The sequence below is a fragment of the Crotalus tigris genome, unplaced genomic scaffold (genome assembly GCF_016545835.1).
Source record: "Crotalus tigris isolate CLP2741 ecotype Arizona unplaced genomic scaffold, ASM1654583v1 scf7180000017666.379230911805:20528666, whole genome shotgun sequence".
Lineage (NCBI taxonomy): Eukaryota > Metazoa > Chordata > Lepidosauria > Squamata > Viperidae > Crotalus > Crotalus tigris.
The window spans coordinates 10,918,984-10,945,201 of NW_024096552.1; the positions used below are offsets into that span (position 1 = coordinate 10,918,984).

Below are 26,218 nucleotides of genomic sequence, written 5' to 3' on the forward strand. Positions count from 1 at the left end.
CATATAACTTTAAAGGACTCCAAACTTTTGATGAATCCTCGTTTGGGTTCATATTTCATTGCTCCAGCTCCAGGGAAAAAAGGGGGAGTGGTAATTTACGTGAAGAAAATTTTTCCATCTAAATTAATTGAGACTGACTCTGAAGGAAGATATCTTTTTGTGGAATTATCATTACAAGGTAAAAAAGTTCTTATTGTTGGATTATATGCTCCTAATCAGCAACAGAAACAATTTTATAAGTTTTTGCATGGGAAGATATCCCAGTTGGATTATAAATCTGTAATCTTGATGGGTGACTGGAATGGGGTTCTAGATTCAATTATAGATAAAAGGAGCTCTTCTAAAACTTTTACCCAAACTAGGTTACCTAAAACTTTTTTTGATTTGAAAAAAGAATTGGAGCTTATTGATATTTGGCGAGAAAGGAATACAAGAGATAGAGATTTCACTTTTTATTCGGATAGACATCAATCATTTTCAAGAATTGACTTTTTCTTGATTACTAGTGATCTTCTTTCTAGAGTGAGGAAGGTGAAAATTTTTCCCAGAACTTTGTCAGATCACAGTCCAGTGTGGATGGAATTACATTTGGAAGATGGGAATAGAAGACCCTGGAGATTGAATGAGAATTTGTTTACTCGGGAAGAGTTTGTACAAAAATGTAAAGAGCATTTAAAGGACTTTTTTGCTATAAACATGAATAAGGGAACATCGATGTCCATGGTTTGGGATGCCAGTAAGGCATATATGAGGGGAATTTTGATTCAATTGAATAAGCTTTTAGAGAAAAAGGGTTAAAAAGACGTAGAGAAATAGAAGAAGAGATTAAATTAAAAGAACAAGAGTTTGTTCTTAATCCAAATGACAATAATTTAAAGGTATCTATAAAGATGCTTAAGGAACAATTTAATATGTTGATGGCAGATCATGTGGCTACTAATCTGTTGTATATGAGACATAATATTTTCTGTAATGCGAATAAGCCTGGGAAATGGTTGGCTTATCAGTTACGAAAGAAACAGAAAGCTAGAATTATAGAGAAAGTAAAATATAAAGGTACTGAGGTTTTTCAGCAAAATTTGATCCAAAAGAGTTTTTTAGATTTTTATACAAAATTATATTCAAGTGATAACATAAAGGATGTGGATATAGACAAATACTTACAATCTGTGCATTTTCCTAAACTCTCGGAGGAACAACAAAATGGGATGAATAGATTAATTACTGTGGAGGAAATTGGTTTAGCTATTAAGCAGTTAAAGGTTGGAAAATCTCCGGGAACAGATGGATTGACTTCGAGGTATTATAAGACTTTATCTGAAGAAATGATGGAGCCTCTAAAGGAACTTTTTAATAGTATTATGTTGGGTACACAAGTTCCTCCTTCTTGGAAAAGAGCCTTTATATCACTGATTCCAAAGGAAGATCAGGATCTTACAGAGCCTAAAAATTATAGGCCAATTTCATTATTAAATGTTGATTATAAGATTTTTACAAAAATTTTGGCAAACAGATTAATGCAGGTTATGAAGGATTTGATTCAAAATGACCAAGCAGGATTTATAACAGGGCAATATATGAAATATAACGTTAGACAAATTATAAATTTAATTGAATACTTGGATAAGAATAATCAGATTCCTGTGGCTTTTATCTTTTTGGATGCTGAAAAAGCCTTTGATCAATTAAATTGGAAATTTCTATTTTCATTGGTAGAGAAAATGAATTTTGAGGATAATTTTTTACATGCACTTAAAGCTATATATCAGCAACAATCCGCACAAATCGTTGTAAATGGGGGATTGACTGAGAATTTTAATATTGAAAAAGGGACAAGACAAGGATGCCCATTATCCCCATTGTTATTTGTTTTAACGTTGGAAATTTTATTGATTCAGATTCGAGAATCAAAGGTAGTTAAGGGCGTAAAGATAAGGAAGAATGAGTATAAATTGCGGGTTTTTGCGAATGATTTGGTCTTAATTTTGGAACAACCGAATCAAGCGATTGATTGTTTATTAGAACTTATAACACAGTATGGGAATGTTTCTGGTTTTAAAGTCAATAATTATAAGACTAAGATATTATCTAAGAATATGTTAGTTAAGGATAGAGAAAGTTTGGTCAAAGCCACAGGTTTTCAGATGGTAAAAAAGGTTAAATATTTGGGAGTATATTTAACCGCTTCAAATGGAAAATTGTATAAGAATAATTATGAACCATTATGGGGAAAAGTACAAAAGGACTTAAAAGACTGGAAAAAACTGCAATTGTCATTGTTGGGGAGAATTTCAGCTGTAAAAATGAATGTTCTACCAAAGTTCCTTTTTTTGTTTCAGATGATACCTATTTTAAAAAAAGAGGCAAATTTGGATGAATGGGGCAATAAAGATGCGACATATTTTATATTTGGTGGAATTGTAAAAAAGTAAAGGCATTTTGGATTATGATTTGGTGGAACATTCAAAAGATTTTTAGAAGGAAGATAAAGTTTACTCCTCAACTATTTTTATTGGGTATCTTTGTGGATTTAAATGATAAAGAAACTATTTTGATGTTGAATTTATTAACTGCCGCAAGGTTATTAATAGGTTTATATTGGAAGAAAGATTCTTTGCCTACTTTAGAAGAATGGGTATTTAAAGTATCTAGTTTTGCAGAGATGGCAAAAATTTCTGCTTATTTAAAGGATCATACACAAGAAAGATATATTATTGTATGGGAAAGATGGATAGATTATATTCAGAAAAAATATGGAACTAAAAGGTTTCACTTATTTTATGAATGAATATTATAGTAAATATTACAGAGAACTGTCTTATAGGCTATTGGAGTTAAAGGTTAAGTATGATATTTTTTTTCCTTTTTTTATTATTACTATTTTTTCTTTTTTTCTTTTTCTTTTCTTTTTCTTTTCTTTTTTCTTCTTATTATAAATTCTTTTAATTATTAACCCTGTATTCTGCTCTGGGAAGTGAAGGGAGGGGGGTTGGGGGTGGGAGGGAAGAAATGTGGGGGGGTAAGTGTAATATAGATAATTGTTGCTTATAGGGGTGCGGCCTGGGCACTCCCGTTATGCTGCGTTCATGGGCTCGATAGGGATGAGAGGTGGGCAAGTGTAGAGAGGAAGCAGGGTAGTGAGAGGAGAAGGGGAGGGGAAGAGAGTAGGATGGGAGGTGAGAAAGAGGAGGGAAGTAGGGAATGTTTTAAGAGAGGGTGGACACGGCCTGGGGGGGAGTGCGCAGGTCGTAATAATGTTTATTTTATCTTACAATTGTATTGTATACTTTTTTATAATGTTTATATGGAAAAAATAAAAAACTTTCATTAAAAAAAAAGATAATAGCACTGATCATTTATCAACATTTAGATGGTCATGAGTTTTCTACTCCTTTGCTAAGTGTTAGACAAACTAAAATAAACCATTTTGTCCTCTGTGAAAGTTAATGAATCTAATATTTTGTATATATTTGTTTGAGAATATAAATAAAGGTATCAAGTTGCTCAGAACTATGATTAGTACTATAGCCATAACTGCAGAGTAGCTAAAAATTCAGTTACCTAGGATTTGAAAAATAATTACTAAACATTAGGCAAGAAAGTTCGTAAATTCAGAGCAAATTTCAGATGAAATGCACTGGAAGTTCTACTATTAATTATTAGAATACATTCAGCCAAATATCAATATTCCCAGGCAAGTGAGCTTCTTTATATGTTCTAGAGGTAATTTATTGTCCCATTATAATATCAGTAAGGGGAAGCACTTGGACTCTAAAGAATCACATTTCTTTTTATTGCCTATGCCTGTGATTTTGGTATGCTGATCAATTATATCATTTGCTATATTTTTTGATGTTGTAATACATATATTACTATAAACACACACAAGTTTCAACTGTTGGTAACAGGATCCCCAAGGCAATCTTATAAAAGTACTTTGGTTAACTAGTATGGTAACATAGAATCAGTCATTTTTGTAAACGGTTTACCTGTTTTTTAATTTTGGCTTGTAGATATTTGGGCCTGTATATATTTGGAGTTCATTAGTTCAAGCTTGTCATTCCACTAGTACTAAATAATCCTTTTAATAGCCTTCTTTAAACATAATGCAGACAGATTTCATAATTTTTAAAAAGATCAAGGAAATAAAATGCTTGTTTATTATTGTAACTCCAACTGCTGATAATGTTTTCCAACTTATTCATGGTCATAATTAATCCTTTTAACCCTAATTCAAGGTTGTGACATTAAGCTTTGATGCACATGGCATATTTATTTTACAGGTGGAATCTGAATAACAGATGATTGGTTTGGTCATTTTGCTTTTTTGGATTGTAGGCTAAAAAAAAGGATGTTTTATATAAAAAAATACTCCTGTCTGGTTCTCAGGAGGGCGAAGCCCTGCTGCAGTGGGGGTGAATGAGGGCCCAAATTAAGGGTATCCTGGCTAGTCAAGCCTGTCCCTGGAGCCGCTCTTGTGGCTGGTTCTGGTTGGGAAATTCCCCTGGGGGGAGACCAGGCCCCTGGGGCTGAGGCACAATGTGAGGAAAGGGGTTCAAAAATGGACCTTCCCGTTGTGCTTGTCTGACCTGGGGAGGCTGCCCTCTGTGGATTAGTGGTTTCCCTGCTTCACTTGGCTCGCTTGGAATTATTCTTTCCACTTGCCTCAGTAGGATGTTTCCTCTTGGCCGGCTCATTGGTAGACTTTTCTGCCATGATGAATCTGCTTTGGGCTCAACCTCAGCAAAAACGCCCCCCTCCACATTGTAACTTACTAAGGGAGCCCAGCAGAGATGATCTGGCCCGGTGAGGGGGGTGGGCAATGGGGGTTGGTAGGCAGTGCATCCTTCCGGAACGAGCTTGCCCTCCCCAATCCGATCTGCCTGTGAAAGGTTCGTCAATTTTAGAGGCCTCTGCCTCAAATTGTCAAAAATTGCCTTCTGGAATGTTCCTGCAGGCAGTCTGGGCCTCTGTAAGTCTCAAAATGGCCACCAGGAGGTGATTCAAAATGGCGGCCGCAGCTCTGCGCACCAAAAACGGCTGTTGGAAGGAAGGCCTGTGAGGCCTGAGGCCTAAGCTGCGATGAGCCCTCATTCCAGAGAATCGCCTGGGCTCCTAACGCAGCGGAGGTTGTTTGGATGGTCAACTGGGAGGTGCTGAGACTGTGAGGCCTGAGGCCTAAGCTGCAATGAGCCCTCGTTCCAGAGAATCACCTGGGCTCCTAATGCAGCGGAGGATTCAAAATGGCGGCCGCAGCTCTGCGCGCCAAAAACGGCTGTTGGAAGGAAGGCCTGTGAGGCCTGAGGCCTAAGCTGCGATGAGCCCTCATTCCAGAGAATCGCCTGGGCTCCTAACGCAGCGGAGAATGTTTGGATGGTCAGCTGGGAGACGCTGAGACTGGCCTAGGCCTTCAGGCCTCAGTGAAGTTTCGGAGCTTCCGGAGCTGCAGTCAGTTGTAAAAGTCAGACTAGAGTTTGGCTCTGTTAGCAGCAATTCAAGGAAGCTCTCAGAAGAGGAGAGGAAAAAAAGGGTCTATGGATGCCCAGCCTGTCAGCCTGGCCGGGCAGTCAGGTGAGGATGATTCCAATCGCTGGAAATCTTCTTTATATTATGAAATTAATGAAATCAATTAAATAATGAAAAATGAGTAGTTAGAGCTAGGCTAACAGAATAAGAAAAAGGGAAAATACACAGTCTTCTGCTCCAGGAGCAAAGAAAAAACGCGTCTTAGAGCAAAGAGACTAAGTCTAAAACTGGGGTGCAGTTGGCACAGAGGGGGCGGTACTAAATTTCAGACTTAGTCTAATTGGAGCAGATAGATTAAGACAACCCATCCGTGGGTTCTCCATCCAATCATGCTGGAGAACTATTGATACTAGGTCAAAACCACACTCACTTAGAATAAATTCAAATCCCACAATTACAGAAAATGAATTTTAAAGAAAGAGGATCCCCCCATGAAGCATTATAATATTTTATTCAAAGAAAACTTAAACTATTTTTTTAACCTGTGTCTTTCATTTCTGTATAGTCAGTTATAAGCAAGGTATATGCATCTATCAAAACAGATATTTCTTTACTGCTGTTCTCAATTTTTCTTTTCTGGGAAATGTCTTCATATTTTTTAATACAGAGCTGCTAGCATGCTGCAAATGATTCCAAAATACACAGTAGCACATGTAATTACTTAATGTAGGATGGAAATAGGCAAATGTGTATTCTCTATGTTTTCAACTCATTCTACATGACTAATAACAGGCTATGGAAACTGTAACCCAAAACATATAGTGGGTATTCCTTATTTAGAGAGTTGAGATGTTAGGCCCCACAATAGTCTAACATGAATGAACATTAAATCTTGCATATACCATGCTGCTCCTTTAGGGAGATTTAGGGGAAAATCAACTTGCATCACATTTTTTCTATCTTTGTAGAAGTCTATGTGCCATGCATGATATTTTTTATTCAAGAATCCAATAAAAGATACCAGAAATAATCTAAAATTTGAAATCTTGAGATTCTTGTTTCTGGATTAGAAAAATATTATTTTCTTTCATGTTTTACACAGAAGTATCTTTAGCAGATTATATCTGTGTAAAACTATGTTTGCATAAAACTATTTCCCTTCCAAATACAAGATGCATATTGTATAGTACAGTGGTAGTGAACCTTTTAAAGACCCAGTGCCCAAACTGCAACCCAAAACCCACTTATGCATCGCTGGGTGATGGGTGGGCGTGGCCAAGTGAGCGTGACTACCGAGCTGTCGGCTCATGCTCGCTTGCTGTCCGCTTCGACTCGTGCTCGCTCTCTGTCTGCAGCAAATGCTGCTTCTGCCAAAAGTTGCTCCTTTTATAGCCTCTCGCCTATTCCCAGACTGCGCATGCACGGAGAGGAGGAGGGAGCAGCTCGGCCCAGCAATGGCTCACGTGCCACCAGAGATGGCTCCGCGTGCCTCCTGTGGCACACGTGCCATAGGTTCGCCACTACGGGTATAGTATATGCTAATATTGATGACTAAGTCACATGTTGTCAATGGTTCAACAACCAGAAAAAATTGCTGTGCTTTATGACTACTAGTAAGTGACACATTGTGACTTCATCTTGGATCAATGTCAGGGTAACCATATGTTACTGTAAATGGCGATCACATTGCAGATGAATTCTTATTAAACAATGAATACTCAGTGTTGAAACAAAATAGGCTTGTAGGCTTTATTTTTCTGGATTGTTGCAACTTTCTAGTGTGGCTAATTCAGGTGAAAAAACCCAGATAGTGATGAACCTAACCCACTCCAGTCATTTTATCCCTGCAATGCTTATAATACCAAGGGCAGACAATCTGACACTTCTCAGCATAGTGACTTGTCACGAACTTACAAAATACCTTTAAAAATACCCTTCACACAATTGAAGGTAAAGTGAAGGAAAGGTTAGTTAGAATGTGCCAACTGAACTTTGAAACAAAACAACTCAATTCTTTGTTTGTCTCCCAGCTGATGTCAGGATAGTTAAAGTCTCCCATTACTATTTTGGTGTGCTTCATGCACACTGCAGCTAACTGATTAGCATTTGCTCTGTTTGTTTGAGTGGCCTCTGGTATATACTTATAGCAATGCCATTTTCCCCCTTTTATATAAACCCATATGCATCCAAGGAGGCTTTCATTCTTGGTTTTAAGAATTTTTGTAGAGGTGTAGTGATTTCTTATGCAAGTAAAAAAATTAAGACCTAACAAAAGAGGAGTTGGATGGAACTCCATGTCCTCTTTTGTTAGGTCTGTTTCTTTTGAACAGTTTATATCCTTCCAGTACTTCATTCCACCAAGTTTCAGTAATGATAACTATATTATAACTGCCCTCATGTACAAGTTCACTCTGTTTGCTTCTTAAACTTTAAGCAATAGTGTATAGGCATTTGAGTCCTTTATTGTTGACCCTGCATTTGCTTTTTACATCTCCTGTTTTGTATGTGAATTCCCCTTCCTTCCCATCACTTCCTAATTGGCTGTCTTGGGGTTTATGCTTGGTTATTCTTCTCCTTCAGTTTTAGATTAAAGCCCTTTGGATAAGCTAAACCAATCATTTTTGAAACAGATTCTTCCTGGTTCTTGTGAGGTGCAGCCCATCCCTAACAGAAGTTGTAAATAATGTAGATGTGAATCTGAAGTTCTCTCAACGGCACCACCCCTTAAGCTAGTGGTTTACTTCTAAAATTCCCGATTCCCTCATTGGATGTTGACTTTTCGTTAGTACAGATAGAAACAACCACACACACACACACACACACACACACACACACACACACACACACACACACACACCTGTGTTCCTAACTCTTTGGCTTTCATGCCAAGCTGCTCATAGTCTCATAATATTGTTTTCAAGTTCTTTGTCATATCATTCATCCCCATATGAAAGAGGAGAAAAGGTTAATAATCTGTGGACTTCATTATTTTAGTAAGGTTCTTAGTCACATCTTTGATCTTGGGAAACAACATATCTCCCTAGAGTGATTTTCTGGTCTATTAATTGATTCTGTTTCTCTGAAAAATAAATCTACCTCAAATACACATCTTTTTTTCTTGGGGAAATCTGGGTTTTGTGTCACTGGAACATTTGATAAGGTCCCTTCTCCAGATGTCTGCATGCTTTCTTCCAGGGTGAGGATATGAACTCAATTGCTCAGCTTCAGCTGGGCTGTATTGGATTGGACTGCACTAAACCAGGGCTTTTCAACCTTTTCACTGACTGTACTACTTTTAGGCTATGGCAATATTCAAGGACCACCTTACTTCTTAAAGTAAGAAAGTATTTTGTTTTTCTGGCTGATGAGCTTAAGAGGTGACAGGTCCGGTTCAGATGGGAAATACCGGTTGGAATAGCGGTGAATTATGCGGGGATACATTATAGACTTGATACAATTTCAAAAGTGAAAGATTTTTACACTTTTGTTTTGAAGGCGGGCTCTTTATTACCCACAGCTGAGACATCAGAAGAAAAGTTGGAAGAGCAACCGATTGAAGAAGATATGCAGGTTGAACTTTTGCAGCAGTCCTCCTTAACAGAAGATTCATTAAAGAAATTGAGTATGACTCGTGCAGCTTTCAGAAGTAAAATAAAGGAAGGTTCTCCGCCATTTTCTACGCGCTAGACAATAGAAGGAAAAGTTGGAATATCAGCCGGCTAGCTAGCTTTTTTGGGGAGGGGGGGGGGGAAATTATAAAGAGTTTTGTTAAATCTTTGTTATTTAGGGGAAAAAGTTTAAAAATTTAAAATTATGATCTCTGTTTGGGAGAAGACTTGATAGGTTTTAATTTAGCGATTTAATATTTGGGAGTATTTATTATAATGTTTAATAAACGTATAAAGATAATTACAATATATTATGATATATTAAAAGTGTACAAGAAGTTGATAGGTTTTGATTTAGGAGAAAAGGTTAAATTTATGATTAATAAATTTACTTGGGTCTGGGGGGGAAAGAGTTAAGAGCCAAGTTTATATTGTTTAAAAGAAATATACATCTCGGGGTGGAGAAGGTGGATAAATTATATGAAGAATAAATATGGGATTTGATGGATAAATTATGATTAGAGTAGATATGATTAAAAGTATCGTTTTGATTATGAATAATTTTTGGTTTAAATTTGGAATTGTTTAATTTGCTTTGTATTTGATTTTTATAGTTGATTATGAATAATTTTTGGTTTAAATTTTTAATTTGTTTGAATTTGTTGTTTAAATTTGTTTCGTATCTGAGTTAAAGTAAGTTATTGATTTTGTTATTTGTATAGTTGGATAGGTTTAGTTAGATTCAGTTTGTATTAGTTAAAGTTAAGTAGATTTTGTTTAATATGTTTGAAAACCCTGTGCCAAGCTCTGGGAAGTGGGGGGAGGGGGGTTGGGGGTGGGTGGGTGTTCTGGGGAGTGGGGGGAGTGGGGGTTGGGGGTGGGTGGGAAAGTAGGTTAGACAATAGGATTAAAGTAAGATAATAGATGGGACAACTTATGAGAGAGATGTTGCTTGGGCATTTCCCCAGCACTGTATCCGAAGAGGGATGAGAGTGGAGGAGAAAGGTTAGGGAGGAAGTAGGATGGTGAGAGGAGAGGGGGAGGGGAGAAAGAGGAGGGAAGTAAGGGAGAGTGTTAGAGAGGGCGGATGCAGTTTGGGGGGGTGGGCAAGCAATACCTAGGTGTATTTATTTTATTTTGTCAAATGTGAAATTTTTTCTTTTTTGTTTATGTAATTGATAAATGAAAAATAAAAACTTTAAAAAAATGAAAGTAATATTCAAGGACCACCTAGCAAGGTGTCAAAAACTTGATGACCAAAAAAACCAAACAAAAAACCTGTTCAAAGTTGCAATTGCACTGAAATGACTTATGACCATTTTCACACTTATGACCATTGCAGCATGCCCAGGATTATGTGATTTATATTTGGATGCTTGGCAACTGATTCACATATATGATGATTACAGTGTTCCAGGGTCATATGATCTCTTTTTGCAACCTTTTGACAAGCAAAGTCAATGGCAGGGCTGCTAGTAGCCAAGGTGGGACTTCCTTCCTTCCCTCCCTCCCTTCCTCCTTCCCTGCCTCCCTCTTTCTCATGCCCACTCCTTCTAAAGGAAGAATTTGAACCCCCCCCATATTTTCCCTCTTCCATATATTCATCAAACAAGGAAAAGCCTCCAGAGACAGAAAAGTGAAGCTGATGAGGAAACTAGCTTAAAAGGGCACATTCCCCTTTAGGAATTAGCTACTGGCTAGAAAGAAAAGTTAATGAGTGCAGCCGGCACTTAAGGAAGAAAAAAAATGTAGTAAGTATTGGCTGCCGGCTAAGGCAGCCTCCCCAAATGGCTCCATAAGTAAAGGAATGCTACAGGTAAAATCCATTCAGGAGAAAAATACTTCAAAATCCCTTGCAGCAAAACTTACAGCTAACAATAGCAGAACAATAAAAGCTAACAGGAGACATCAGCCATCAGCCAAATAGAAATTGCCAAGCACTCCTTAAGAACACAAAGCCCACATTGCACAAATCCCAGAACTTCAAAGTCACAAAAGCACATAAGAATCCTTCCACTCTCCATCTTCCTCCCTCCCTCTGTGTCTTACCTTCAGCTGATGCTACCTTTCTTCATTCCTCCTGGAGGGCAACCCCTCCCCTGCTGCATTTCTTGCCTGTTTGATGCTGCCAGCACAGGTGGCTGTCATAGAAGTTATAGACTGGCTCATGGCCAGCCTGCTTGGACTCCTTGATCTCCTCTCCCCCCCACCCTCCTCCTTCCCCTTTGATGCAGCTAGAGCTGACTCCACATCCTCCCGAGGCTGCTTCTTTTTTTTCCCTTCTCCCGCCCAAACTTCCTCCTTTTATAACTTCTCCTGTCTCTGGCCCCCTCTTCCTCCTTTCTCATGGGAAAGGGTGAGCCAGAAGTGAGCCTGGGGTGAGGCTCAGCTTCAGCCATTCTGCAGCTCCAGAGGACTCTCTGGAGTCCTTACTCAAGTAAGTCCTTGCCTGTGTTGGCTCTTTCTCTACCCCACTACACTTGGCTAGCAGGGCTACTACCACCTGTCACTTGTTAATATACCATAAGTGGTACGCGTACCACTGGTTGAAAAGCCCTGCACTAAACAACATGGCTATTGTTCTTTCTTTATTTTTTTCTATGAGTGGCATGCTACCAGTTGTCTATCTCTAAAGCTTCAGCTAAAGATTTATTTCTTCTGATAGTTGTTTGTTCCTTATAGTGTTCAATTTGGATACACTTTTCTTCTTTTGGATGGAGTTTCTTGTTTTGTTTATTGAGTTTCAGAATACCTAGACCTGCCTCTAGACCCTTTGTTTGAATAATTTATTTAGTTTACATTTGTACATGTGTAATTTAAATCTCCTATAGCAGGGACCGGTGCCATGGAGAAAGGTTTTTCCGCAGACCAGAGGGCGTGTGGTTTTTCGTACTGCCTGCATCCCACAGATGGGGCTTTGCTTTTTTTTGTGGTCCAGTTCTGACATGCTGCGGACCAGTGCCAGTCCATGGACCTGTTCTATAGGCATGAATACATACATAGAACATATAATCTAAGAGACATCGCCCTTTCATAAATCATTTGCTTGAGTAAGAATGATACATGTGAGAAATGAAACACTCCCCAAAAAATATCGCTAAAGTAAGTCACCAACCTGTATAGCAGAGAATCAAATACTTACATAATTTGAATGCAGCACTGTGAAAAATTCAGGATTGGTAATGAACTTTACAGCTGGTGACTGCAGCAATAAAGTGATTTTTTGAGAATTCACAGGTGAAACAGATATTTCTCTTCTAATTTCTGAAACAAAATGGTAAATGTATAAATTATAATAAAAAAGTATTTGTATCATTCCAGTCTTCATATCTTTCGCTCTCTCTTATTTTCCTGAATGATTTCATGCATAATCATTTTGCTTTTCCCCAATATATTGGTTAAAATGTTCATTATTAACACTCTTTTCCAATAGTTAGGGTTTGGGTTAGTTTTATACTAACTTTTCAGCTTTAAAAAATAATTTTCAATGTAACAACAAATTGATTATTTTTTTTAACCAACGACTGTTAAAGGTTAACAGTGTTTAATTAATTGATAGAAGATTAACAGGATAAAATGTATACAAATATCTGGAAACTATCATGACTTGAGTCTCTAATTTATATTTCTAACAAGCTTTTTTAAAAAACTCTATTGAACACTTAGTCAATCAATATGGGCAAAATGAAAAGATGATTGATCTTTTTGGATAATATTATCCACAATTTTAACCCTGCACCAATGGTTATTTCCATTCCGTAATATTAAAGATATGTAAAAGTTCACTAAAAACATTTCAGAGATTTGTTGATATATTTAGAAATTATAGATTAAAAATACATTTTTAAAATGTATTATGTACCATGATGATGTCATTTATTAAGTAATGTCTGACTCTTGGTAATTCTATAGGCCACATCATATGTCATTAAGTCACTGCTAATTTGTAGTGACCAACTGTAGATACAGATTTTTGTAGTGCTAATTTGTAGTGACCAACTGTAGATACAGATTTTCCCAAGACAATCTGTCTTCCCATAGTGCAGCAATTTCAGGTGCACTTGAATACATCTACTTTGCTGCTTGTTGTTCTCTTATTCTCTTTCCTTCAGCATTATAGATGTATCCATAAAAATAGATCTTTGCACAGTGTTCGAAATATGATAATTTGATCTTGGTAAAGTGTATCTCAAGAGGAACTTTGGCTTGATTTTTTGAACGATGCCTTTGTTTGTTTGTTTTTGTTTTTTACTATCCATGATATTCTCAAAAGCCTTTTCCAACATCAAATTTTAAAAGATCTCATTATAGGAGCCATAGTCAGCAATAGTTAGAATGCAGCATTGCAGGCTAATTCAGCTCACTGCCAGGAGTTTGATTCTCATCGGCTCAAGGTTGACTCAGCCTTCCATCCTTCTGAGTCAGTAACATGGGGACCCAGATTGTTGGGGGTAATATGCTGACTCTGTAAATCACTTAGAGAGGGCTTTAAAGCACTATGAAGTGATATATAACTCTAAGTGCTATTGCTATAGCCTGTTTTTTCAAAACCAAGTTCCATAGTGTGTCACAGGGAAAATAATTGCCTACATGATTTGGAACTTTGTAGGTATACATACAGCCTGCATATTGAATATCTTTTTCAAGACTATTGTTCTTCTAACAGCTATTAGTCTGCATTAGTCTATGGGTTGATGGTTGATCTTAAAAGGAACTTCAGTATCTTCCTTATTAATTTTAAGGCTATTTCCTATATATACAGATCTTCTGTATATTTAACCTTAGTCCTATTTTTTTCACTCTGCTTCTTGACTTATTACTAGAATTTGCAGACCATTATTAGGTATTTGCAGACCATTATTAGGTATTATTCACTTGAGAATAATCTGAGTTTGTTATGTGAGACTAATTACACATATGGACCATCTCCTCCTGAACTGAAAAATATTTATCAACTACAGAACTCTTTTTTTTTTTCCAAAAAAGCAATACAAGTTTGTTGGACACTCACATAAACATATGATGTCTGCTTGGTTACAAAATATATTGAAGATACAAGAATTTATCCATGTTTTTGCAATAAATGCAGACACAATATGCTGCATGGTAAACAGAGATGTAATGAGTACACTCTTTGAGGAACTAACATCCTAAAACACAAAACCCAAGCTTTTCATTACATATAAAGTGTTTCTGCAGTAGGGCTCTAGTGCCTGTTGATACACTTTTCAATTTTCTAACATGCAATTACACTTTTAAACTGGGTCTATGTCTATTTAGAAATGATTTCCATAATTATGATAATTTCCTTGGAATTCCCTCACTTGCAATTTGAAATGATAGAGTTACTGCTAAGAATGTAAGCTTACTTTGCTCCAAGTTGCTCTTTTCTCTCTTAAATGGATGATTTAATTATCCATTTTAAATAAAAAATATTATATTTTTATGCAAAGTGAAGAATACCATTTAACCACAGAAAATGCCTTACCTGTATTTGCCTGGGAAGGGTATGCTTCGGAATCACTGCCTCCTCCAGGACCTGGGAGTCTTTCCACATGACTGCTGACAACAGTGTCCTCTTCTGTTCTGTCTGTAGCAATAGTTCGCTGTATATTCTGATATCTTGATTTTGGCAAAGAAAAGAAATAGAAATATATTAATCATCTACATATCTGAAATTAGGAAAAGAAATCTTCCAATGAGTCTGTGTGTCTACTGTTAAAATTCAGCTGGACTGAAAATTTTAGATCACGTGAAATTACTGCCTTTTTGTTTAAATACATCCAGTAACATAAAAAAACATAGAATTCAAATTAAACATAAAACCATAATTAAAAAGAATAATATAAAAGAATAATTTAAAAATGTGTCTGATCATTTAAACTGCCTTATTAATTTCAAGTTAACTATATCGAACAAGGATTTTTTGTATAATTGAATATAAAGCCAAGGCTGAGGATAATTTGCCCCATTTCATTTTTCAGAAAGAAAGTAATATTTTGGGAGGAACAACCCCCATCCAAGGGATAAAATACTAAGGGAAAACATGCACTATTGCTAAATGTCTATGGAGATTCTTAGTCATCCAGATCATAGTTGTCCCAAAGGACAACTTTGTCCCGTAAGGCAATTGGACTTTCTTGTTTTTCTTTAAAGATGTTTCACTTCCCATCAAAGAAGCTTCTTCAGCTCTGAACAGGTGATGAATGGAAGGATTTATACTCCTTGCAGACAGCTGGCCATTTGCATTCTTTCTTCCATTCCCCACCATCCGGTCATCACTGAAGAAGCTTCTTGGATGAGAAAGAAAACATCTTCAAAGAAAAACAAGAAAGTCCAGTTGCCTCATGAAAAAATATTTTGAGATGCACTATTGCTGTTCTAGCCCATTAAATTTACTGTACATATTGTTTAAGGTACTGTATTGTTCAATGCCATCTTCCATGCTATTTCTTTAACTCAGGAAGGTTTTGCTATACAGACCTGTGGGCATAGCCTATAATTTTATTTCATTTGTACATACACACACATAATGATTTTACATTGAATAAGTCATCCTGAATGCATAACTAATGCAAGGGTGAGACAAAAAGCTTTCTTTAAGCAAGCAAACATGGCTTGTTTTAATAAACCCCTGTGGAATCTGTAAAGAGATTGAAAAAGCATTGCCACTTTCAAATTTAGCACTGGAGAATATTCCTGAAAATATCACAGATCACCAAAAGAATAAAACAGATGAGTAATCAAATCAATTATGCTCAATTAATCAGACAGATTATGTAAAAATCTAGCTCACTGTAGATATCAGCAATGGTGAGAAAGAGAAAAGGATAACTAGATCAAGATGGATGGAATTGATTACAGCAATGATGTGTGAAGTATTGGAAGATCTGAAAGGGTTATTTGGGGACCATTCTTTGATGGCAAATAATAAAAAATCAAATAAGGTTCAGCAGGTCATGCCAAATTGCTCTTAAGAGTTTATGTAACTTGTTTAGTTTTAATAGTTAAAAATTCAGGTAGACCACATTTAAAAATATAAGTTGAGAGTAAATTAAAATCAGCTATTGTGTTCTAGCATTTACCCAAGAAGTCTGCAAATTCTATACTACTGTTGTAACATATTACTGTTTTGAATCTTACAATACTTGGCTAGAAAAGACTAGTATCAGAACATAGACACCAGAAAGATATAGGCTGAAGACTCAGATAGTCTCGTTCAGATTTTTTACAGAGAATAATGTTATAAGACTCACAGATGTCTGAATTTATGTAACTTCCATGGGACTATGATAAGTAATAAAAATGCCTTCTTAAAGCCTTCCATCTGCATTTAATTTGTGCCCATCAAAAGAATGCATGGAACATTTAAAGTAAATAAAATGTTTAGTCTGGGGAATTTTGTTACTTGCTGCCTTTTAACAACTAAATCCCTTTAGTACAGGAATGTCAAACTCACGATGTCACATGATGTCACGTGACTATTGGGACTTTTTCCCCATTGCCGGCAATGGGGTGGGCGCAGTTTCGGAGTGACGCATCTGGTCCGCGGGCCAGCAGTTTGACATGCCTGCTTTAGCAAGTACATTGCCGAAATGTACTTTACTTAAATATCTTATTATAAGTCCTTGACTTACAATAGTTCTTTTGGTGACTGCTCAAAGTTACAACAGCACTTAAAAAAAAGACAGTTTTCACATGTATGATTGTTGTAGCATCCACATGGTCATGTGATCAAAATTTGGATGCTTGGCAACTGGTTCATATTTATGACAGCTGCAATGTTCCGGGGTCATGTGATCACCTTTTGCAACCATCTGACAAAGAAAGTCAATGGAGAAGCCAGATTCATATAACAACCCATGTTACTAATTTAACAACTGTAGTGATTCACTTAGCAACTGTGATAAAAAAGATCATAAAATGGGGAAAAAAACCACTTAACTATCTCGTTTAGTAACAGAAATTTTTGGCTCAATTGTGGTCGTAAGTCATGTGAGACTTGTTCATTGTATAGATTTGTTCCTTGGTTATCTGATATTAATTTGTTAATTTTATACAGCGCTCAGATTTCATCTGCACTTAGTGATCACAATACACATGCTTTTTTTCTTGTTAAAATTTTCTTCATTTAAAATTAGATTTTAAAAAATGTAATCTTTGAATGTGAGGTTAAATTATTCATGCATTTATAGTTGCTGTTAAAAAGATTGGAAGCAGCTCCTTTATAATCTTTTCAGTTTCTGGTTTCTTTCTTACTTATTCACATTCTTTTTATTTACTTTGTTTCTATTCTAATATTTATACTGCTTTTTTTGTTCAATAAAATTTGTTCAATAAAAATTATATATAACAAGAGCTGTGGTTAGAATGCAGTATTGCTGGCTATTCTGCTGAATGCCAGGAGTTCTATCCTCACCAGCTCAAGGTTGACTCAGCCTTCCATCCTTCTGATGTTGGTAAAATGAGCACCTAGATCGTTGGGAGAAAGTATGCTGACTCTGTAAACTGCTTAAAGAGGGCTGTAAAGCACTGTGAAGTGATATGTAAGTTTAAGTGCTATTGCTATATTAAAAATAAATAAATTGATATTTTATTATATTAATATTTTATTAAAGTTCAATATCTTTCTTATTTGAACTGTGGTTTCCATAGCACAGGAAGTATAAGTCCATTTTATTTTGTGTTAATTAGGCAGATAAAAGTAAAATGTACCTATTTACATGAATTTATTAATTTGAGCCAGGGGGATTTTAATACGCTTGAATATTTGCCCTAATTGGATAGAAGGGTATAACCTTTTCTAATGAACAATTTTTAATTAATTTAGATGTTTGGTAAAGCTGCAAGCTACACTTCATTTTTTTATTAAAACATAACATTCAATTTTTAAAATAATTTTATAAGTTACTTGGCATTTTTTGGCTAGAATCCAATCTAGATTCCAGTCTGCATAAATGAGAAGTGTGTTAAGATATTCAAAAAGGACCATTTGAAATGAAGTTGTTTTTTGGAACGCTACTATATATACAATATATATTGTAACCATGCGGCATTTACTTTTGCACTCTGTGACTAACCTTGGGCAAATACATTTATGTTGGGGCAAAATAAATGCAAAGTGTCTGCTAAATAGAGTCACTGATTAAACTTTGATTCAAATACATTGAACTAAAGAACATTTTATACATTTTATAAAATCATTTTAATACACAGACACAGTATTATATATTATATAATCTCTTCAGTTATAGCAATGTATGTTTAATGAGCCTTACTGGGCAAATATAGTATGTATGTCATCTTTGAGTTACTGTCTGCTAAGGCATGGGATTGTGAAAATATATGCTTTTTGTGCTTTTTTGCCTATTATATTTTGGCCCAAAAACTTACCGCCGATTGAGTTGCTCCATTTGTTGAATTGATCCAGATCTGCGTATTCCGTCAGGAGTAGCTGCAGCTGTAGGCCGTTGCCAAGTTGTGGTTCGATTTACATGATCCACATAAAATACTCGTCCATGACTGTCTATCCGAGCTTCCCAGTCTTACGGGTTTTTTTGAGGGAGTTGGGGTGGGGGACAAAAACAAATTAGTTTTAGTGGGAATATCCAAAATATAGATATTGGAAATTGAATAAATAAATGTCATATTTCCCCTAAAATCTATAAAGTTATGCAAATATATTTCTATAAATAAATAGAAAAAGTATATTGTTCTTTATAAGCAGAGTTTCTATCAAAAACATTACAATCAGCATAGGAGCTGATGTATTAATCTTATTATATAAGTCATTTTTGTGAGAACCTAGTCTTAAATGACAACATATAAATGATTAATTTAATAAGTAACATGCAAACATTCAAGAAGATGTGCTACATTGCCAAACTGCATTTGTGCTCCCACCATCCTCTGTTCTGACTTTGCAATTATTGGGATTTAAAGTAATCATTAATAAAGCCCCAGGTCAGGCCAATGTATCATTTCAAAGATTAGATTTAGGGATATGTCAGGTGAACTAGTCAGCATAGCTAATTTCACTGGGTAAAAATAGATAATAATCTAAAGTTATTTCTATAGTTTTGCTTCTTGAGTTTCCTAATCCATTTCCATTATAAAGTCAGGAGCTAAAATGGAAAACCTGAATTTACAGTACAATTATCCATGATTACTTAGGGAAGTTGAAATCCCACAGCATTAAAAATACTACCGTACATGTTCTCCATTCCATCTATAAGCAATGGAGCTGTTCTGGGTAATGAAATGATCAACAAAATCCTCACATACATGATGTATATATATTACCATACAGTTTCCAAATTAGGGTTAATGTCTCAGTATAATATAAATATGCAGTACATTTTAAGGACTAATATTCTGCAAGAAATAGGAAATCCAAAAAATCTATTTTATTCCAAATTTTGCCTTATTTGTAAAGTTTCTATTTTTATAAGAATATTATCTAAAAATTTGAATGATTTTTTTATAGTGATGAATAAATATATACACAGCAACAAACCAAGAATAGGGTATATATTATTGTTTGGCATATAATACCAAAAGATTAACTATGATTAGATGGGTAGGAAGTAGATAACAACAACAACAACAATAATAATAATAATTTGGAGACAGCAGAATAGATGAGAAAGAACTGGAGAAGATAACAAAATACAAAGACCTTCAAATAGAAATAGAAAGACTGTGGCAAAAGCAAGCAAGGGTAGTACCAACAGTAATAGGCTCCTTGGGTGCAATCCCAAAACAACTGGAGCACCACTTGAACACCATTGGCATTGACAAATTTGCCATTAGTCAATTGCAAAAGGTGGCCTTACTAGGAACTGCTTCCATCCTGCGACGATACCTGTAATACCATCAAACATCCATATCTGCCTATCCCAGGTCCTTGGTAAGGACTCGATAGATAGACAAAATGCCAAATCCAGTCTGAACATCTGGCTGACTGTGCGATGATCCATAATAATAATAATAAAGTTGGAAGGGACCCTGGAGGTCAGGCAGGAAACCTATACATTTCGGACAAATGGCTGTCCAGTCTCTTCTTAAAAACTTCCAGTGTTGGAGCATATACCACTTCTGGAGGCAGGTTGTCCACTGGTCAGAAAGTTTCTCCTTAGTTCTAGGTTGCTTCTCTCTTTCTCCTTAGTTTCCATCGGTTGCTTCTTGTCCTGCCTTCAGGCGCTCTGGAAAATAGCTTGACTCCCTCTTCTTTGTGGCAGCCCCTGAGATATTGGAACACTGCCAACCTGTCCTCCCTTGTCCTTCTCTTTGTTAAACTAGACATACCCAATTCCAGCAACCGTTCCTTATATGTTTTAGCCTCCGGTCCCCTAAGAATCTTTATTGCTTTTCTCTTTCTAGAGTCTCAACATCTTTTTTACATTGTGGTGACCAAAACTGGATACAGTATTCCAAGTGTGGCCTTACCAAAGCATTGTAAAGTGGTATTAATACTTCACATGATCTTGATTCTATCCCTCTGTTAATGCAGCCCAGCACTGTGTTGACTTTTTTGGCAGCTGCCAATCACTTAAATATGAGCCAGTACCCTGCTGGCTCATATTTAAGTGATTGTTCACTAGGACAATTATTTTATAATGCGATGTTTGGGTCACTGATTACTGAATCATTAAAGTCCAGAATGTAATAGAAGAAATTGGGAATTTGTTCAGTCAGTTTAAAATTGTGATGAATAATGAATATAGATCATGTCACTTCATATATCACATAAAATAGTTAATGACAACCGAAAAACAGTATTTATAGGGAAAGACTGTAACTTTACTCCATATACTGTACATTATGCCATGTGTATTCACATACTTTAAAGATATAATTGGAATATCATGTCAAGATTATAGTGATAACAAAGTAGTTTCATTTCAGCTATAATTGTGTAACTTCATCCACTTTCTGCATATACTGAAACATATTAAATGGTTACAGATATTGGAATAATCAATAGATTATTGTTAACCAAGCACCCTCTAGCTTTACACATTCATGTATACCAAGGACCTAAGAAGTGTGTAATTTCTATAATGGTAACTCCTATATGGAAGAGCATTTCTACGTTGGTTTCTACAAGGCCTTGAGAACTTGATTTCTTCTTTGTGCACGGGATAAGCCCATTCTGGAATGACTATTAATTAAAATATGGTATGCTATGGTTTGATCTGAATTATCCTGTACTGTTGTGTTTCATGTTCTTTGTATTTCTGTGTCTATGTTTTTAACCAAATAATGACGGTCTAGAGTTGGATAACCATACAAATAATATATTTTAAATAAATGCATAAATAAAGCTTTCCTGCCAAAGCTGGTTTCCAGGATAATTGCAACAGCTCATCTTTAAAGGGATGTAGATCAGGAAAGTATTTCAAGACCATTCACTTTTGAATATTCCTGAATAGGTGTTTACTCAAAATTCCTGAGAAGTAAGAGAAACATGGCTCTCTAGTAGGCACATTTATGACAGAATTACAGATATTCAGCAATATTCGGTACTCTGAAGCAAGAACCATTAAGTTCAATAAATTGTACTTCTTTGTAAGCATTCCTAGGGTTACAGTCATTAATAATAATCACATTAGCTCATTTAAACACAGCAGATATTAAGCCACTCTCTTTTGATTATTGTATTTAGCTAATAATGCTTCTGTCCAAAATATCTGAATATTATCTGGCTTGTATTCTCTTATATGCCAGTTCCTTACAATTTTCAGGAGGGCCTGACTCAAAAGTTATCATTACTTAATATTTAGGCATCAGTTAAATCAGTGTTTCTCAAATTTGGCAACTTTTAAGACATGTGGATCTTGGGAATTTGAAGTCCACATGTCTTAAAGTTGCCAATAAACAGCTTAACACAAATAGTTATTTCTCCATCATGTCAGATATACATCAAATTTACATGAATGTTCTCTCAGCTTAAGGAAGAAAAAAAAAAAAAAAAAAGGAAGAAACAGCCAAGACCACACACTGCTGCTCGAGGCACGAAGCTGAAAGCACCAGCCTGAAGATGACGAATGGGACTTCGTCGAAACGTCGCCAAGACACTTCCAATTTTACGTGGGAGAAAACCCGAAACAACCAAAGACCTACATATATATATATATATATATATATATATATATATATATATATATATATATATATATATATATATATGTATGTATGTATATATATATACATACACACACACACACACACACAGAGGTAAAAAAAGGATATATGCAGTGTTATCTTCATTTTAGATGTCAAAAGGGTCTCTCTCTCTCTCCCTCTCTATCTGCCCTTGGTCTGCCACTCCTCTTCCCCCGCTCTCTTTCTTTCTCTCTCTCTCTTTCCTCTCTCTCTCTCTCTCTCCCCCCTCTCCTATCTGCTGCTCACCTGACAAGCTTCAGGCTGTTGTCCAACAAGATCAGGGGTTGTCAACCTCGTCTCTTTTATGACTCATGGACTTGAACTCCCAGAATTCCTGAGTCAGCCTAGCTGGGCTAGCTAGCTCCCTCCTGCCCTTCCTGCTTCCTGCAGAGACGCAGCAAAGGGAAGAGCTCCGCCCAGTAAGCTTTTCAGCTCCTCGGAGAACACTGTGAGTGCACTCCCTTTTTTATATATACACACATACACACACAAAAAAAAACACAGAGAGAGAGAGAGAGAGAGAGAGAGAGAGAGAGAGAGAGAGAGAGAGAGAGAGAGAGAGAGAAGCAGGGAAGCGCAATTCCTCTCTCTGTCTCTGTCTCTCTCTGCAAAGGCAGAGGAGGCTGGGAGCCGCAGGGGAAGGCTCAAATAGCCGCATGCGGCTCCAGAGCTGCAGGTTGCCGACCTGTGGTCTAGTGATTAAAGCATCAGGCGAGAAAGTAGGAGACAATAAGTTCAAATTCTACCTTAGACATGAAAGCCAGCTGGATGACTTTGGACCAATCACTCTGTCTCTCTCTCAACCCAATGCATCCCACAGATTGTTGTTGTGAGGAAAATAGGAGGAGGAATGTGTGAGTCCCATGTCATTCTACTTTTCTCAAAAGCAGGAAAAAATGTACATTCAGTCAAACCGATGTTTTGGTCTTGTCTCTATTTCCATGTTTTAGGACTGCCTTTTAAAAACAATACCAAGTCCTATAGATAATAACTTCCTCAAATAATTATTGGGTACTTTGTTATTGTTCAAAACAATGCACTTAAAAAATACAACAATACGCACATGACAAGAGAAGAAATCAGAAACTGTAATTTTGAAAACAGCACAGAATCAAGGAAAACAAATCCTAATGCGTCTGTTAAAAAAAAAGTATTTCAGGCATGATAGGAAAAACCAAAGATAGACGATGGCAGGTTATATCTTAGACAACCTAAACCTTCAATCCAGACTTCCTAACAAGCAAGATTATGTATCACAAATAGTTCCTAGATGGGTTTTTAAAGATTTCAATGCTATCCTAGCTACTCATTATAAGTAAGTTGTTTTGATATAAAAAAAATTGAAACAACTTTACAACATTGTTCATCAGGCAAAACATGAGTGAAACTTTGACAGAATCGAAGAGTTCTTTCAAAAAATTATTGAAATGTCTCTTTTGAGAGTGACATGTAAGTATAGGACAGTGGTGGTGAACCTATGGCATGCGTGCCAGAGACGGCACTCAGAGCCCTCTCTGTGGGCACGCACGCCATTCCCTAGAGAAGGCAACTGTCCCTCTTCAACCAGCTACCCGCTAACTCACCGAGGTCCCACATGGCCGGATGCATCCCAGCACCCATGCACTCGCTGGCCACTGTGTGCAAGGGCCAATGGTGTCAGGCAGCAGCCACCCCGGCCCCTGCCTCCCTTTTCCCTGTGACAATGGCACCCTCGGCCTGCCTTGCCTTGCCTCACCTCACGCCGCAGGACGAGCCTCCTGCCCCCATTCCACCTGTCAGAGACCCCCTGGATCTCCCCCAACCCTTCCCGGCCCCCACAGGCATCCCTCCCCATGAGCAACATCGAGGTGATCATGCCCACCTTGGCATACCCACTCAATCTGCCATGACCACCACAGCCACACCCACCCAGTGGGTCACACCTACCTGGCACCCGGCCATAAATAAGTGGGTTTAGGGTTGCAGTTTGGTCACTCTAAAAGGTTCGCCATCACTGGTATAGGAGATATTGATCTTTGAGGATGAAAGTTCATTCTCTGAGCTTGAGAGTTGTTTTCTGAACATTTCGTTACCAGGCTAGGTAATACCTTCAGTGGTGTTTAGTGGATGTCTGTGTGAGTGTTCTACTTATATAAGGGCTTTGGGTGTAGGATCTTTACTTTTTAGGTGGAAGGACTGAGTTGAATTAAATAATATAAAATCTAAAGCTTACTTGGTGGAAGAGGCTCATCAACAGTTGGGTACTGATGGTGATCAGGTCTCAGTGCAGGAAGCTGGTTGATTGGCTGAGAATTATGGAGCAAAGGGCAATCACCTATGGATAAAAAATACAGGTCATATTCATTCAAAGTTTCCACACACTGATTGCAGATGCACTGTGATAAACACATATGATATGAAGGTTTGGGGCTCATAAGGATTGATAAAAAGTTTGATGTATTAACAATCTAGAAATATTTATATAGCAGGGAAGTATTGAAATATAAAAACAAGAAAGATCTTTGGAGGATCAATGGGTTATCATTTGATACCTATTGAGGAATATTAGTCAGTTTTCAATTTCATAAGCAGAACATAGAAAATGAGGAAATCAGTCAAAAAGAAAGAACGAGCTAAAAGAAGGGAAAAAAGAACACAGAAGAACAAAGGTAGGATGCTTCCTGAGATGCATATGAAATAATATAACATCCAGAAGGACAGTTTGTGAATACTAACATTTAGCACAGGTGTTTTTGCCCTTAAGAACAGAGCAAAAGCTTGCTGAAACCTTTCAAAGCTATTTTCAGCTATTCTATGGCACTATACCATTCCTCAAGAGGATGAATATGAAAATATGAATATGAATATGAAAGTATAATACCTTCTGGGCTCAAGTACTATGGTACTTTTGGCTTTGCCTAATTTTATCAGATCCAAAGATTTACCATGTTTATTCCACTGTTTGTCATTTCCTTCTATTTAATTATATCATATAACAAACTGTACAGCATAAAAAAGAGGGAAACATTAAATGGTTGTGGCTCCACCAACAGAACTTTACATTATTTTGGATGAGTGCAAAATGTAATTATTTAACTTAATTATTTTTATGTCAAAAATATTATGACATATGCTACTGACATAAATAACTAGTTTTAAATACAATCATTTTAATAAACAAACATTGCTTTATCTAGGATATAGTCAAGACCAACCATTAAAATTGTTTTAAATATATAGAATATTTAAAACTTTAATGATTGTAATTACAAAGCAAATTTCAAATTTAAATGGAAATATTTATTGCTGTTTTTAATTATCTGCCTTGCCTAAAAATACTGAGTTGGACTTTTTTTTACATGAACTGTTATTTTAAAATTTGTTCCAATTTCCACCAAAATAAGCATTCTATTTAGGGATTGCTCAGTTTCCAACCACCAGGCTTCTGTCCTACCTGAAATATTTTATTAGACTGGATTTGGTGTCAACACTGAATTCTGTTAAGATAGACAACCAACAGGAGATTGGTTTTTCTTTTCCTCACTGTTCATATGTCATAAGTGAGCAACAGAATCATGAGGTGATAAAGAATGTTCTGAATTCTTCACATTTTGTTTCTTCCCTACGCTAAGTATCTGTGTGGGAATGGGGGATAAGCAGAAGCAGAAAGGGAGAAGTGGTCTATACATGGGGATGTATTCTCTGAGAACATCGCACTCCAGAATCCTGCAAAACTGGATTTATAAGGAGGCCATGCTGTAATTTCTCCCTACCATAGGATTAACTCTTAGAACATGGGATAGTGATGCAGTAAAGATTAGTTGTAAAGGAGGCTCAGGTAAACAAAGAAATGCATTTGCTTTTCCTCAACTAGTTGCTAGATCTAGTTCATCAGCCACATACAATGACAGAAGACAATTGTTTGCCAGATTGTTACTGCTGCTACAGCCAGCATCAGTTCAACTCTGCATTTCCTTGGCTTATATAATGTGACTATC

General features: G+C 36.6%; 1 protein-coding gene across 12 annotated transcripts in view; it reads right to left on the reverse strand.

The window, feature by feature from the left end:
- Positions 1 to 26,218, reverse strand: part of HECW1 (HECT, C2 and WW domain containing E3 ubiquitin protein ligase 1) — a 357,453-nt gene that overhangs the window by 62,691 nt on the left and 268,544 nt on the right. For all 12 annotated transcript variants that reach the window (XR_005555972.1, XM_039336700.1, XM_039336697.1 and 9 more), the window contains 4 exons: positions 24,454 to 24,555; positions 18,468 to 18,618; positions 14,563 to 14,696; positions 12,217 to 12,338 (listed from right to left, as the gene is read on the reverse strand). Coding sequence is in view for 11 of the 12 variants with exons in the window: in XM_039336700.1 (XP_039192634.1) it covers positions 12,217 to 12,338; positions 14,563 to 14,696; positions 18,468 to 18,618; positions 24,454 to 24,555 (509 nt within the window). In the remaining variant the exon portion in view is untranslated. The remainder of the gene's footprint in view (positions 1 to 12,216; positions 12,339 to 14,562; positions 14,697 to 18,467; positions 18,619 to 24,453; positions 24,556 to 26,218) is intronic.